The sequence below is a fragment of the Drosophila albomicans genome, chromosome 2L (assembly GCF_009650485.2).
Source record: "Drosophila albomicans strain 15112-1751.03 chromosome 2L, ASM965048v2, whole genome shotgun sequence".
Taxonomy (NCBI): Eukaryota; Metazoa; Arthropoda; class Insecta; order Diptera; family Drosophilidae; genus Drosophila; species Drosophila albomicans.
Window position 1 is genome coordinate 1,110,001 of NC_047628.2, and position 11,890 is coordinate 1,121,890.

At 37.2% G+C, this 11,890-nt stretch overlaps 4 protein-coding genes across 5 annotated transcripts; 1 reads left to right on the forward strand and 3 right to left on the reverse strand.

Annotated features, from left to right (window-relative positions):
* Positions 1-1,543: 1,543 nt before the first annotated feature.
* Positions 1,544-3,481, reverse strand: LOC117564798 (NADH dehydrogenase [ubiquinone] flavoprotein 1, mitochondrial). Its single transcript, XM_034243718.2, has 4 exons — positions 3,359-3,481; positions 2,785-3,138; positions 1,896-2,730; positions 1,544-1,834 (listed from the first exon to the last, which is right to left on the reverse strand). The coding sequence occupies exons 1-4, from the start codon at positions 3,402-3,404 to the stop codon at positions 1,639-1,641; spliced, it is 1,431 nt and encodes a 476-aa protein (XP_034099609.1). The 5' UTR covers positions 3,405-3,481; the 3' UTR covers positions 1,544-1,638.
* Positions 3,482-5,441: 1,960 nt separating this feature from the next.
* On the forward strand, positions 5,442-6,203 carry LOC117564401 (uncharacterized protein ZK945.8). Its single transcript, XM_034243125.2, has 2 exons — positions 5,442-5,796; positions 5,872-6,203. Exons 1-2 carry the CDS (start codon positions 5,595-5,597, stop codon positions 6,084-6,086), a joined length of 417 nt encoding a protein of 138 aa, XP_034099016.1. The 5' UTR covers positions 5,442-5,594; the 3' UTR covers positions 6,087-6,203.
* LOC117564396 (F-box/WD repeat-containing protein 5) lies at positions 5,912-8,761 on the reverse strand. The gene is made up of 4 exons (XM_052002019.1): positions 8,745-8,761; positions 7,888-8,426; positions 6,382-7,832; positions 5,912-6,321 (listed from the first exon to the last, which is right to left on the reverse strand). Coding segments are annotated over exons 1-4 (2,100 nt in total). The 5' UTR covers positions 8,747-8,761; the 3' UTR covers positions 5,912-6,213.
* Positions 8,762-9,766: 1,005 nt separating this feature from the next.
* Positions 9,767-11,123, reverse strand: LOC117564398 (farnesol dehydrogenase). 2 transcript variants are annotated; one of them, XM_034243123.2, is made up of 3 exons: positions 10,451-11,123; positions 9,947-10,143; positions 9,767-9,892 (listed from the first exon to the last, which is right to left on the reverse strand). In XM_034243123.2, exons 1-3 carry the CDS (start codon positions 10,658-10,660, stop codon positions 9,847-9,849), a joined length of 453 nt encoding a protein of 150 aa, XP_034099014.1. In that variant the 5' UTR covers positions 10,661-11,123; the 3' UTR covers positions 9,767-9,846. The 2 variants fall into 2 exon arrangements, with proteins under 2 accessions (XP_034099014.1, XP_034099013.1); XM_034243122.2 differs by having other exon boundaries at positions 9,770-9,892; positions 9,947-11,123.
* Positions 11,124-11,890: the final 767 nt, after the last annotated feature.

Consider the following 11,890-nt stretch of genomic DNA (forward strand, 5'->3'; position numbering starts at 1 on the left):
GGTATATTGTGCCGTCTATGGTATATTTTGAATGTAGTACTATATAAATATACCATTCGGCGTATTTTTAGTATTTGTAGTGTTTGGTATATTTGAAAATATTTTGTTTTTATTCAAAATGGGTAGTGGGTATCTCACAGTCGAGCACCCTCGACTGTAGCTTTCTTACTTGTCTTTAAATAATTACATTTCTTTAATATGCAAATGTTTGAGTGAGAAATATATTGTTTTTGAACAAGTTCAAAATTTTGCTCATCTGGGAACAGCGCTTTAATCAAAAATAAATATTTTTGAGTTTTATTTTTTGCCCAAATATATATATGTATATATACTAATATGCTATATATATATATGTATATATTATATATAATATGTAGGACTTATTTTTTATAGGATTTAAGATCTAATAGAACTTTCTCACAAACAAAATTTAATAATTGAGCAAAAAATAAGATAATAATCACTATAATAATGATATAATAGAATAATCAATATATTATTATTATTTTCATTTTTTGCTCAAATATAATAATTATTGGACAAGCCGTGAAGCAAATAATCATTATTTTTAGCGAATTATTAAAACTTAAAACCAATATTGAACTTGCATTTCAATTTAACGATTATTTCTGGAGCCTTTTTCCCATTTCATTAATTTGTAGCTACAGTATCAAAAATTATAAACTTGTGTAAACGAAAATAGAACAGATAGTTAATTCGGTGCACAGAAACATAAGTTAGCATTTGATAAACCAGTACATTGGTACTATTAGTTGGCCGACTATTCTAAGCAGATATACAATTTTGATTATACCGTTTGTTCCCTTAACTTTATGTATGTACACATACAAATAATAGCCCACGCCATATTATAATATTGTTATCTATGCGTAGTTTGCATAGAAATCAAAAAATCAATGTTCTCTCTTTAAGGAACCTTACCTTAAATTATATGTTTTATGATAGAGGAAGTTGAAGAGAAGCTACACAGGACGATACTTCTAAAATTACAGACATCTTAATAGAATTAAATTACCCAATGCTAGATCTTAAGAATATCGAACACTGTTAAGACTTTTGTCTGAAAAGCATTTAACTGTTAAATAGCTTACGCTGACAGCCTATTTAACGGCAGGAATAATCAATTGAGATTACTATACCATTAACTTTATAACTATACTAATATTTAGCATTATCATTTTGTACTCAAATCTAAAAACAAAATTAAAACGAGCATCTCTAAATGCTTTAATATTCCACAACTAAACTGCGATTCAATTGTTTATTGGTGGGCGTCACTGGCTGGTATTATTCAACACAATTTATACGAAATAAGTTAAAGTTTTGATTCATCGGTATATAATGTGCCGTATATAAATAATTTGCCAGTAATCTTCAACCAGAAGTTCATACCCAAGACTAAATCTAAAAATACCAAATTCGGTATTGAAAATTAGTAGTTAAATTGAAATATTATTGCACATTTTTATGATGCATAAAAGTAAAAAAAAGTATCCTGTAACATTTGCCAAAAGCGTCGATATAATTTCCTGATCAAATCGCATAGTTTATTGGCATACACACATAGCACAAGGTTTCAAGAAAATTTATCGCATTAACTATAAGGTTGAATCAATTTTAATTGCTGGCGCGCTTTGTGTGCAGTGCATGCTGTTGCATTCGTTTCTCGATTTCAGGTCTGAAGTGGCGAATAAGGCCTTGAACTGGCCATGCTGCCCCATCTCCCAAAGCGCAAATGGTATGCCCTTCTATTTGTTTTGAAATCTCCCACAACATATCAATCTCAGCCGGTTGAGCGTCACCTTGAACAAACCTTTTTTTAAATAATAGTTTTGTTAATAACAAATTTAAAAAATAAAATTATTGTTACTAACCGCGTCATTATCTTATTCATCCACCCAATTCCTTCACGACAGGGTGTGCATTGACCACAACTTTCGTGTTTATAGAATGAGATCAATCGCGCAATCGCCTTGATCACATCTGTAGACTTGTCCATTACAATGATGGCTGCTGTTCCCAGTGACGTTTGTGCTGCAATCAAGCCGTCGAAGTCCATAATTACATCATCACACACTTTCTTTGGTATGATGGGTGTGGAAGAGCCACCAGGAATTACACCTAAAAGATTATCCCATCCTCCAATGACACCGCCGCAATGACGTTCGATTAATTCCTTTAGTGGAATGGACATTTCTTCCTCCACTGTGCATGGTGTATTAACATGCCCGGAAATGTTAAAAAGCTTTGTTCCGGAGTTTCGCGTACGACCAAAGCTAGCAAACCAGTTGCCACCACGACGACAAATTGTTGGTGCCACGGCAACGGTTTCAACATTAGTGACTGTGGTTGGGCAGCCAAAAAGACCCACATCAGCGGGAAATGGTGGCTTTAAGCGTGGCTTGCCCTGTTTACCTTCGAGTGACTCAATCAGAGCGGTCTCCTCGCCGCAAATGTAAGCTCCAGCACCACGATGCATAAAAACGTCAAAGTCATAGCCAGTACCACAAGCGTCCTTGCCAATTAATCCGGCCTGATACGCTTCAGCAATAGCCAACTGCATGTTGGAAGCCTCATTGTAAAACTCACCACGAATATATATATACGCGGCTTGAGCACCCATGGCTCGTCCAGCAATAAGACAGCCCTCAACAAGTTTATGTGGATCATGGCGCATAATTTCTCGATCTTTACACGTGCCAGGTTCACCTATTGGAAAGAACACAATATATAACCAAATTATCATATACGAAGTATTCTTACCCTCATCAGCATTCACCACAAGATATTTGGGTCGCCCATCGCCTGGCTTATTCATGAAGGACCACTTCATGCCACTTGGAAAACCAGCACCGCCACGCCCACGAAGACCCGACGTCTTGATCTCATTAATGATCCAGTCAGGTCCTTTGAGCACAATCTCTTTGGTTTTATACCAATCCCCACGTTTCTGTGCGCCTCTCAAGCGCCAATCATGACGACCATAAAGGTTAGTAAAGATGCGATCTTCGTCAGATAGAGGCCCAAATTTGGTCTTCAATTGCGGGGGCGGAGTGCCTGGTGGTGGTGCTTGTGTGCTCTGCAGTCGGATCTGCACACTAGGCTGTAGAGCAGCCACTAGAAACAAAAATTTTGATCAATAGATTAAATAATGAAAAATTCGCAGAGCGTTCACAAGTTTGTTTTGATATGCGCAAAAATTACATAATTTGTTTTACTACTGCAAATGGAATTTGTCGGATTGTTTATTGACAATGTGTGCATAATGATGAGAAGCCCAAAATGAAATGAAGCACTTTCACAGCCATATGTATCTAAAATGCGTTCAATTATTTACCAAATTGTGGTCTCGCTATTAGATTAAATCGCACAAGTGCAGCCATTTTCGGTAAAAATTGACTGACAGCTGTGTCTTGTCAGCGTTGCCACGTATCAGAATATTTCCTACAAGGCTGCCATATAAGAATAATTTGTTGTACCATATTACACAAAAAAAGTAGAACATAAATTACAAAAAATTTTTTTTTTTTTTTAAAAAAAGACCAATCAAAGCGAAGCTAGATAAGTTGTCAAATTTCTTCTGAACTCGCAAAAACAAAATCGTCCGCAATAAATTATTTCATCATTTATAACCTATTTCCACCGCACCCAAAACCTCGGTTTTCTTTGGTTTTTTCACGTTCAGGCCGAATGTTAAACAAACAGCTGACATTTAAGTGCGCCAAGGTATGAAAATAGAAAAATTAAAATTTTATTTTGCTTTTTAAAGCAAATTTTTTATATTTTAGATGAGCCAAAAAACTCGAAAGCCGTCAATAGGCTATGTTGGTCGAGTTATGGGAGGAGAAATGTAGTGCCTTTTTTGGCCAATTCACAAAGGCGCTCCACAAGGGTGTTAAACTCCTCCCTATTAATTCGAAAATTATCTTCAAAAAATGATTCGTTGTTTCCAGGAACATCGCGCTCCCAAAAACACATATGCTGTTGCTAAAAAGTAAATGTTATTATGTAAATATTACATTGCTGCCAGCAAATCTACTTATGTACATAGCCCCAAACTGATGGCGATTTCTTTACTATTGGCAATGGCCTATACTCTATACTCCGCTAATTTTCCCTCTACTTCGTCAAAATCCTCATAAAAATCCTGCAATTTAATAAAATTTTCCATTTTAAAATGCGCGTGCATTTTTTTTTGAATTGTTCGCCAACTCGTGTTTACATTTGAACAGCTGACATTTCAGAGCGGCCATATTGAGAATTTTACCGCTGCCCATATTTCTCGGTTCGTGCAAATGGAAACCCCGAAACGGGACTTTAAAAAACGTAGAAAAACTGAGTGAGGTGGAAATAGGCTATTAGACTTAAATGTACATATATACAACCTTTTTTTCCATATAGCATTGACAACCGCATTGCAAATATTTTGGTATATTAATTGAAAAAATTGCGATATCGATGGAAATCAACTGATTATTTCACTTTCCAGTTTGGCGCCTACAAATTATTTGAAATTCTTTTATTTATTTCTTAAAAAAAACCAAAGTCGAAAAAAAGAAATTAAATAGATGAGGCATAAGAAAATGTTGCAAGAAAATCGCCAAAATATAAATAATAGAAAAAGCAACACAATATATATTTTTAAAATTATTGCACAAAAATTGATTTATATTTAATCATTAATATCGAGTAGAAAAATAAATCTCATAATATCAGGTTTAATATCATGGGTATAAAAGCTGGTCCCAGATAAAAAAAATCTTTTTACTTTTGCGCAACTCCTTATAAAGCCCAGTTCCCAGATGCGCGAAATCGTGTTTTTTCGCAAAATATGCAATGAATCTGATTTCTTTTTTTTTAATAATTGCATTTATTTATTAGGCAAATGCTTGAGTGGTGTGGCCATAAATTTATATTTTTTTTACCGTTTCTGGTGATTCCCAACCAAAATGTGAGTGCGGTAGAATGTTACAAATTCATGAAATTGTATAAAGTGAGCGACAAATCGACACAGAATTATTTTTAAAAATCAGTGGTGCAATTTGCATAACTTTGCACACACATATCGGGCAATTGAAATAATTCCCGAAAAATGGCGTTCGATATTCTTACGTTTGTGTCCGATACTTTCACATAGCTCACGAATGTAAAAATCTAGCTTATTTTTATATGTGGCAAATGCAACATTTCAAGTATATTAAAAAAACGAGAAAAATCAGTTTTTACTGGTGTAGGGAACTGAAGACTTCTAAAAAAAAATGCACTTGTTTTTTTTTTGGTTTTACTCCCCATAAGTCTATTAAGATTGTACTGGTCTGTTTTCTTCGCTTTTCATGCTTTCGGTTATCCTTTGTTTCCTTTGATTGATTTGCTATAATTTGAAATAATTTAAAACTGTACTGTCATCGAAAATAACTTATTCGATACAAATACCGATTACAGTTTCTACCTCAACCCTTCTTTCTATAATATATGCAGCTGCTAATCTAACTATCAGTAAGATTCCACTTTTAAAAAATTTTCAATTTGTTTAGCGCAAACAAGGTATTATTCTATCATTATTGCAATTCAAAATGGCAAATCAGCCCACAAGTATGGAACCAGGTTCAACAATAACAGAAACTATTGAAGAAAGTGATGGTTCTCAAAAATGCGAGGCTTCCGAAGGCGTACCCACATTACAATTGCGTTTGGAACCGCCTAGAGATGATCGGCGAGTGGTCTTCCATGAAGGTGTGTTAGATAACGAGCATATGAATCGGAAGAAATCCAAGTGTAAGCACGTACATATGTAGTTGCTCCAATGATTTTATGCTTACTCTCGCGGAGATTTTGTGGGTATTCTTTTAGGCTGTTGCATCTACAAAAAACCGTTGGCTTTTGGCGAAAGTTCTTCGGAAGAGGATGACGAGTGCGAGCATTGCTTTGGTCACCCCGAAAAACGTCAAAAAAACAAGAAGAAACTTCAAAGCTCTGTATCACGTCCATCTACTGAACATTTTGATGAACCTTCTACATCCTCTGAGGCCCAATCGCAGCTAAGCCAAAATAATATATGTACGTGAAACAATCGATAAAGTACTGCCACCAGGCTTTAAGAAATCTGTGGAACCATTGCTATAGCCGAAAAATTTAATACACTTGCGAATAAACGAACATTACCAACACGAAATAATTATTAACTCTTTAAAGCTACAGAGAAAATTTTGAAATGTGACAATTTTTGGGTTTCAACTCAAACGATTCACTGATATCAATTGGAATATTGTACGTTTTCGCCTGAGCTCTGGATCGCCACACCTAAAAATAAAAAACCTAATAGATAAGATCCAAGACAATTAATTTTTCGGATTAGCATACCTTGACAGTGTAATCGTCACTGGTTGTCACCAGCATCTGAGAGTCGCGAGGGTTAAAAGCTACACTATTCACAACATCAGCATGTTTAAACTTTGCCAAGCTGATGCCATAATAGCGATCCCACAAATATGCGTGTTGATCCTCAGCTCCACTCGCCACGTACTCATCGCACACATCAAGAAATATGAAAAAGCATTCAGTGCTAGGCGTGTAAGCTTTGTGAGCACGCAGCATGTTGCCCACTCGCTTCAGAGTCATTAGATCAATGACATGTATGTCTATTTCCTGGGCAATGGGTGGTGGTTCAAGAGGATTGGTTATATTATAATTCTTCGGCCATGGCCGCGTGTTCACATATAAGTAGCGATGGTCAGGACTTAATGACATGCCAATAATGTGGCCGTGCAAGTCGATCACTTTGTCTACTTGGTCGAAACGATCCTTAACAGATTCATAGTCCCACCAATCGGGATCATTCCGTGGGTTTTGCTGCTGCTGTTGCTGGGCGGCTCGTTTCGCTGCAATGCGCTCCTTAAGTGTTGGACCAGGATCTAGCTTTTTAGGGAAGTATACGCTGCGAATGCGTTTGAAACCAATTTGATGCGGTGTGAACGTCTTTGATCCAGTCGAAAAAATCAAATACTTGGGCATGCTGTTCTCCATTTCATCGTAGACTTCCATCACCGATTCGATTTCTTCTGCCTCTGGTTCAACGTCCACATCGATGTTTTCATTACCATCATTAAAATAAACATTTGTGGCAGCTTCAGCATCTTTTCTGTACTCCTCAAGATAGTGTATGGTGGAATCAGAGTTTTGAACATTTCTAGCCCTCGATCTTCGTGCATGGCTGTGTTCGTTTATATCGGGTAGATAATTATTATCGGGAGTAGCGGATCGTGTGCGCCGCAAACTAGCTCCATGAGACACAGGATTGCCACTAGCAAACGATGTGGAGGGCACCTCTTCGCTGCAGTTGATAGTCGATGCTGAGCCAGTTTCTGATGACTCATTGATTCGTTCAAGAGGATCATTAGAGTCGTCCAGCCACGGGCATCTGGCCACCATTATTGCGCGCACCGAACTAGCATTGCTATTGTAGAATTTATATAGCTGGCTCATGATGGGCACATGCTCCGAATCAATTTCTTGATTGGCCTTATTCAGCCATATGACCGAAGTACTCACTAGATGTGCCAACCAATGAAGATCGCCTGAGAGAAGGTACTGATCGCTAAACCAGGTGCCAAAGATATCGTATGGTCTATTGACGACTCGACAGCGAAGATGGGATTCGGTGGCACCCAGATAAAAAACAGCTATCTCTCCAGAAGTGCTCTGTGGCGACCCAAAGTGAACACCGGATACCAATAGGAGTGTGTCACTTTGATTAAACTGCGAGTACTGTGTGTACTTCCAGCTGAACTGTTTCATATTGTGCGCATACTTTTCTGAAATGAGATCATGACTAAGATGAATAAAATTCACCTCACACAATTAACCTACCTGTACATGGATGTTGTGCATTCCATACAATAACATAACCGTCCTTAGAGCATGTTGCGAACATTTCGCCGTTGTGAGAAAAACTAACGTGCAACACCTGATGCGTATGTCCGTGATTGTACTCGCTACTCGGCTCCAGACGCTGCGCTTGCACAAAAGGAATGTGCATACTAAGGCGCTGGTATTCAGCTCTCCAGCTCGCAGCACCTGGCTTCAACGGTATGTTAGGTGATGCTCTAAAGTTTTCTTGAAATTTGTGTCGCCACAACAACTCGTCCTTGGCAATTGAGTTCCAGCGCCGGCAACAGAAGCTGGCTTGGAGTAAATCGTAAACACTTAGGCGAACAAAGACTTTTAACAGTGCGGGCTCCGGAAGTGCCCACCATCCAAAATCATTTTCGAAACCACTGTTGTCTACAGCATCACAGCATACATCAAATTCATCATCAGCAACAACACCTTCGTTTGCATTAGACACCAATCGTGCCTTTTTAAAGGTCAACTTCCATTTGATTTTTTTTACCTTGTTTCGCCTTGACCTATAAATATTAAAAAATTAAAATTTTTTGATGACTCGTAGTAATTTATGTGCTCAAATTGGTCCAGATCGGGATTTTGTTTATGGATATTGCTTAATTTAACGTTGAAAATTAAAAATAACTTTCTCTCAGTTTTTGTTAGTGTTATTGAGCAAAACAGCTGTGCTCATCTCTAGCTGTAACAGCTGTTCGAGAAATAGTAATCGACATCGAAATTTTAAAACAACGAGTGCGTCATCAACATCTGTGGGGAAAAAGTCAGCAATGTTTCGGCTTATCAAGAAGATTCTTACATATTTAGTGCAATTATATACATACATGTATGAGCTTTTAATTAAAAGCTTTAGCTACATTTAAGCATCTTGCACTTTGAGCGTCAATCCACTTTTTAAATCCAAAGATTGTCATAGCTGCTATGCCGACACATTAAAATTACATTATGAAAACAATAAAAAAATCGGACTGAAAAGCTGCAAAACACAACAAACGTTATAAAAGATGGGACGTGATCGATTATTGCTCTACAAATGTCATTGGGATGCTTGCAGAGAAACGAAAAAGATTGGATATTGTGGTGGACACCGGCAGCAAAACCAACATTAAATACTCAACAAGAGATATCTTCGCCAGGCGCAGAAGGCGGTTTGCAACTGCAACCCTTAGTTTATCAAAAACGTCGTTGCTAGCAATACTTCCACTAGAGAATAAGCAGCCCATACAACAAAATGATGTATGTACATATACAGAGTTTGGCAGTTGGCAATGCCACAACAGCAGCATGCTAGTCTGAGCATGTTGGTCGACCTTCGCGCTAACTCAATATGTGCAGTAAGCCTCAAAAGCCATTTATTTCTACATTTTATCTTTCGGTAGCTTGGCTGCCCCATCAGAGCGTTTACCAATGGAGGAGAGTGCTTGCTGATAGTGCTTAATAGACTGGATAGTACAAAGCTTAGAGTTCCCACCAAACAGTCAACCTTTTTAGAGCGCTTCAAACGAATAAAAGAAGCAAAATACACGGTTTTATGTTGAAGAGGCAATGGGATCACCGCTTTGTGGGAGTTTGTACCACTATCTCACATTAACCATACACAAAACTTGAGTAATAATCTTGAATTTCTTCATAATTTAAAATCTGAAAACTTGCCGCACCTTTCCTTATAAAAAAAGCCTCGTCCACTTTTTATCTTGTAGCATATCTTGAGCACAACTTTGCAGGCGAGTTTGGACTGAAAGTACATATTTAACAACCGAAAGGCAAATGTGAATTTTTTGCTCCATTTTCGATGTTTTGATGGCATGCGTCGATAGAACGAAAATACTTGGGGGAGTAAGTCAGAAATAAAATACAATACATCTGTGTAGTTTTTATTCACTTACAAGCATATGGATAATTTTAATTATTTTTGCAAATTTTTAATTACCTAAAATATCTCACCCATTGGCTTAATTGTGATCTCGTGTATCTAACAAAATAAGAATTTTAGTAGGTTGGAGTTGTTGAATAATGTTTTTGTTACCTGTACATTAGGCGGTGTACGAAGCGCATAAAGTATCGCATCCGCAATGTTCGATGGCTGTAACCTCGCCATATTTTTAACGTAAAAATGTATCTCCTCTGGAAAAATATTGGTATTGACAGCCCCCGGACAAATGCCTGTGACCCGCACCTTATTCGTGTGTAATTGAAACTCTTGTCGATAAGTTTCTGTAATGGCTGTAATAGCAAATTTCGTTGCTGGATATATATTGAACGAGGGTAAAACACCAATAAAGTTGAGCACTTGGTGGCCAGCGATGCTGTTGACAATAAAAACATGACCCTCAGTATTGCGACTTTTAAAATTGTGAAACACTTCACGTGTGCACCAAATGACCCCCATCAAATTGGTGTCGATAACGTCTCGCAGCTTTTGCGTGTTCCGTGCTGCAACTAATTCAGTTTCCCGAGTAATGCCTGCATTATTAAGAAGAACATCGGCGCCGCCAAGCTCTCGTTGTATCCAGTCAAATGTACTTATGACCTGCTCTTCCTTAGACACATCACAGCGACGTGCTATCAAGTTTTGTTTTAGATTGCTCGGTAGACTCTCACTTAACTCCTTTAACTTTTTTTCCCGTCGTGCCAACGCCACCACCCGTAAACCAGCCGCAATCATTGCACGAGAGCAAGCTGCTCCTATACCGCTGCTTGCCCCAGTGACGACAGCCAACTTGTTTTGCCACCGTTCCATGTTTCCAAGTAACTAATTGAGAATGCCTTATGCTACGTCTGTGGTAAGCTTTGGCGCACTTAAGGGGCTTCGTTTTGTACAGGTCAATGTAGGCTAATTTCTTGCAAAATAGGGAAATCCCTCTCTACTTTTATTGTTCCGATAAGTATAACTTTTTTTCTTATCCTTGAAGAACAAAATTAGAAAGAACATAACATTATTTATTTTTATTTTATAATCCATTTTTGAATGTATGAAACCTAATTCTCAGATACTGTAACAGTTAAAGCTATAATTATTACCGACACCGAAGGTAGAAACGCATTATAACTTTGTGGTTCAAGGAAATGTGTGCAGAAAGAGGCATCTCCGACCCCATAAAGTATATATAGATACATATTCTTGATCAGCGTTAATAACAGAGATTATATTGCCATGCCCCTCCGTCTGTATGAGCAGATCTATGTGCTTAGAGACTAAGAGATATACATATATATAATCTTTATTCGACAGCACTTGTTATGCTTGCATACAGATCAAATTTTTTTTAGCCAAGCAACAAGCGAAATTTTGCAGTTATAGCTTATAATATTAGTATGTATGATTCATGAACATTTTATAGCGTTCAGATACAAATCTTTGGATGACAATCTGGCACTCTGAGCTATATTTTGAATGGTACTTTTGGTATGCTTTCCGGTATATATTTTATATAATATTGGGCTGTTTTGCTTCTATGGAATTTTGTATCTTAAATAATATTTCTGATACTGAAATATTTGAATGGCCTGAAGGAGTAAGATTGGCTTCTGGCTTTTCGATAATCCCAATATATTTTCAAGAGATAGAAATCAAATCCGAAACACTAAATTTAATTCAAAATACAGCCAGTTCTTTTGACAGGTATGATTCCTAAGTTGTAAAGAGTTTGCAACGTTACATTATAGCTTAGTGGTATCTGTACAAATATCGAATATTTAATCTAGGTTTTAGGTTGTATTGCCATATAGATTCACTTACATTGATTATCGTGTAACAAAGAATGTGGTTATGCAAACAAAGCGTTGCTTTTTTTGAGTAAGCTAAATAGTCTTCCGGGCATTGGTTCGATTTCTTGTTGTGGCTCTACCTGCTCAGATTTACTTAGAAATATTTTTCCAAGAAAGACCATTCGAAAACATAATCGAATAGGAGCATGCCCAATTACTATTTGGAAATTCAAAATAGTTCATTAGCGTCAACATATGCGCC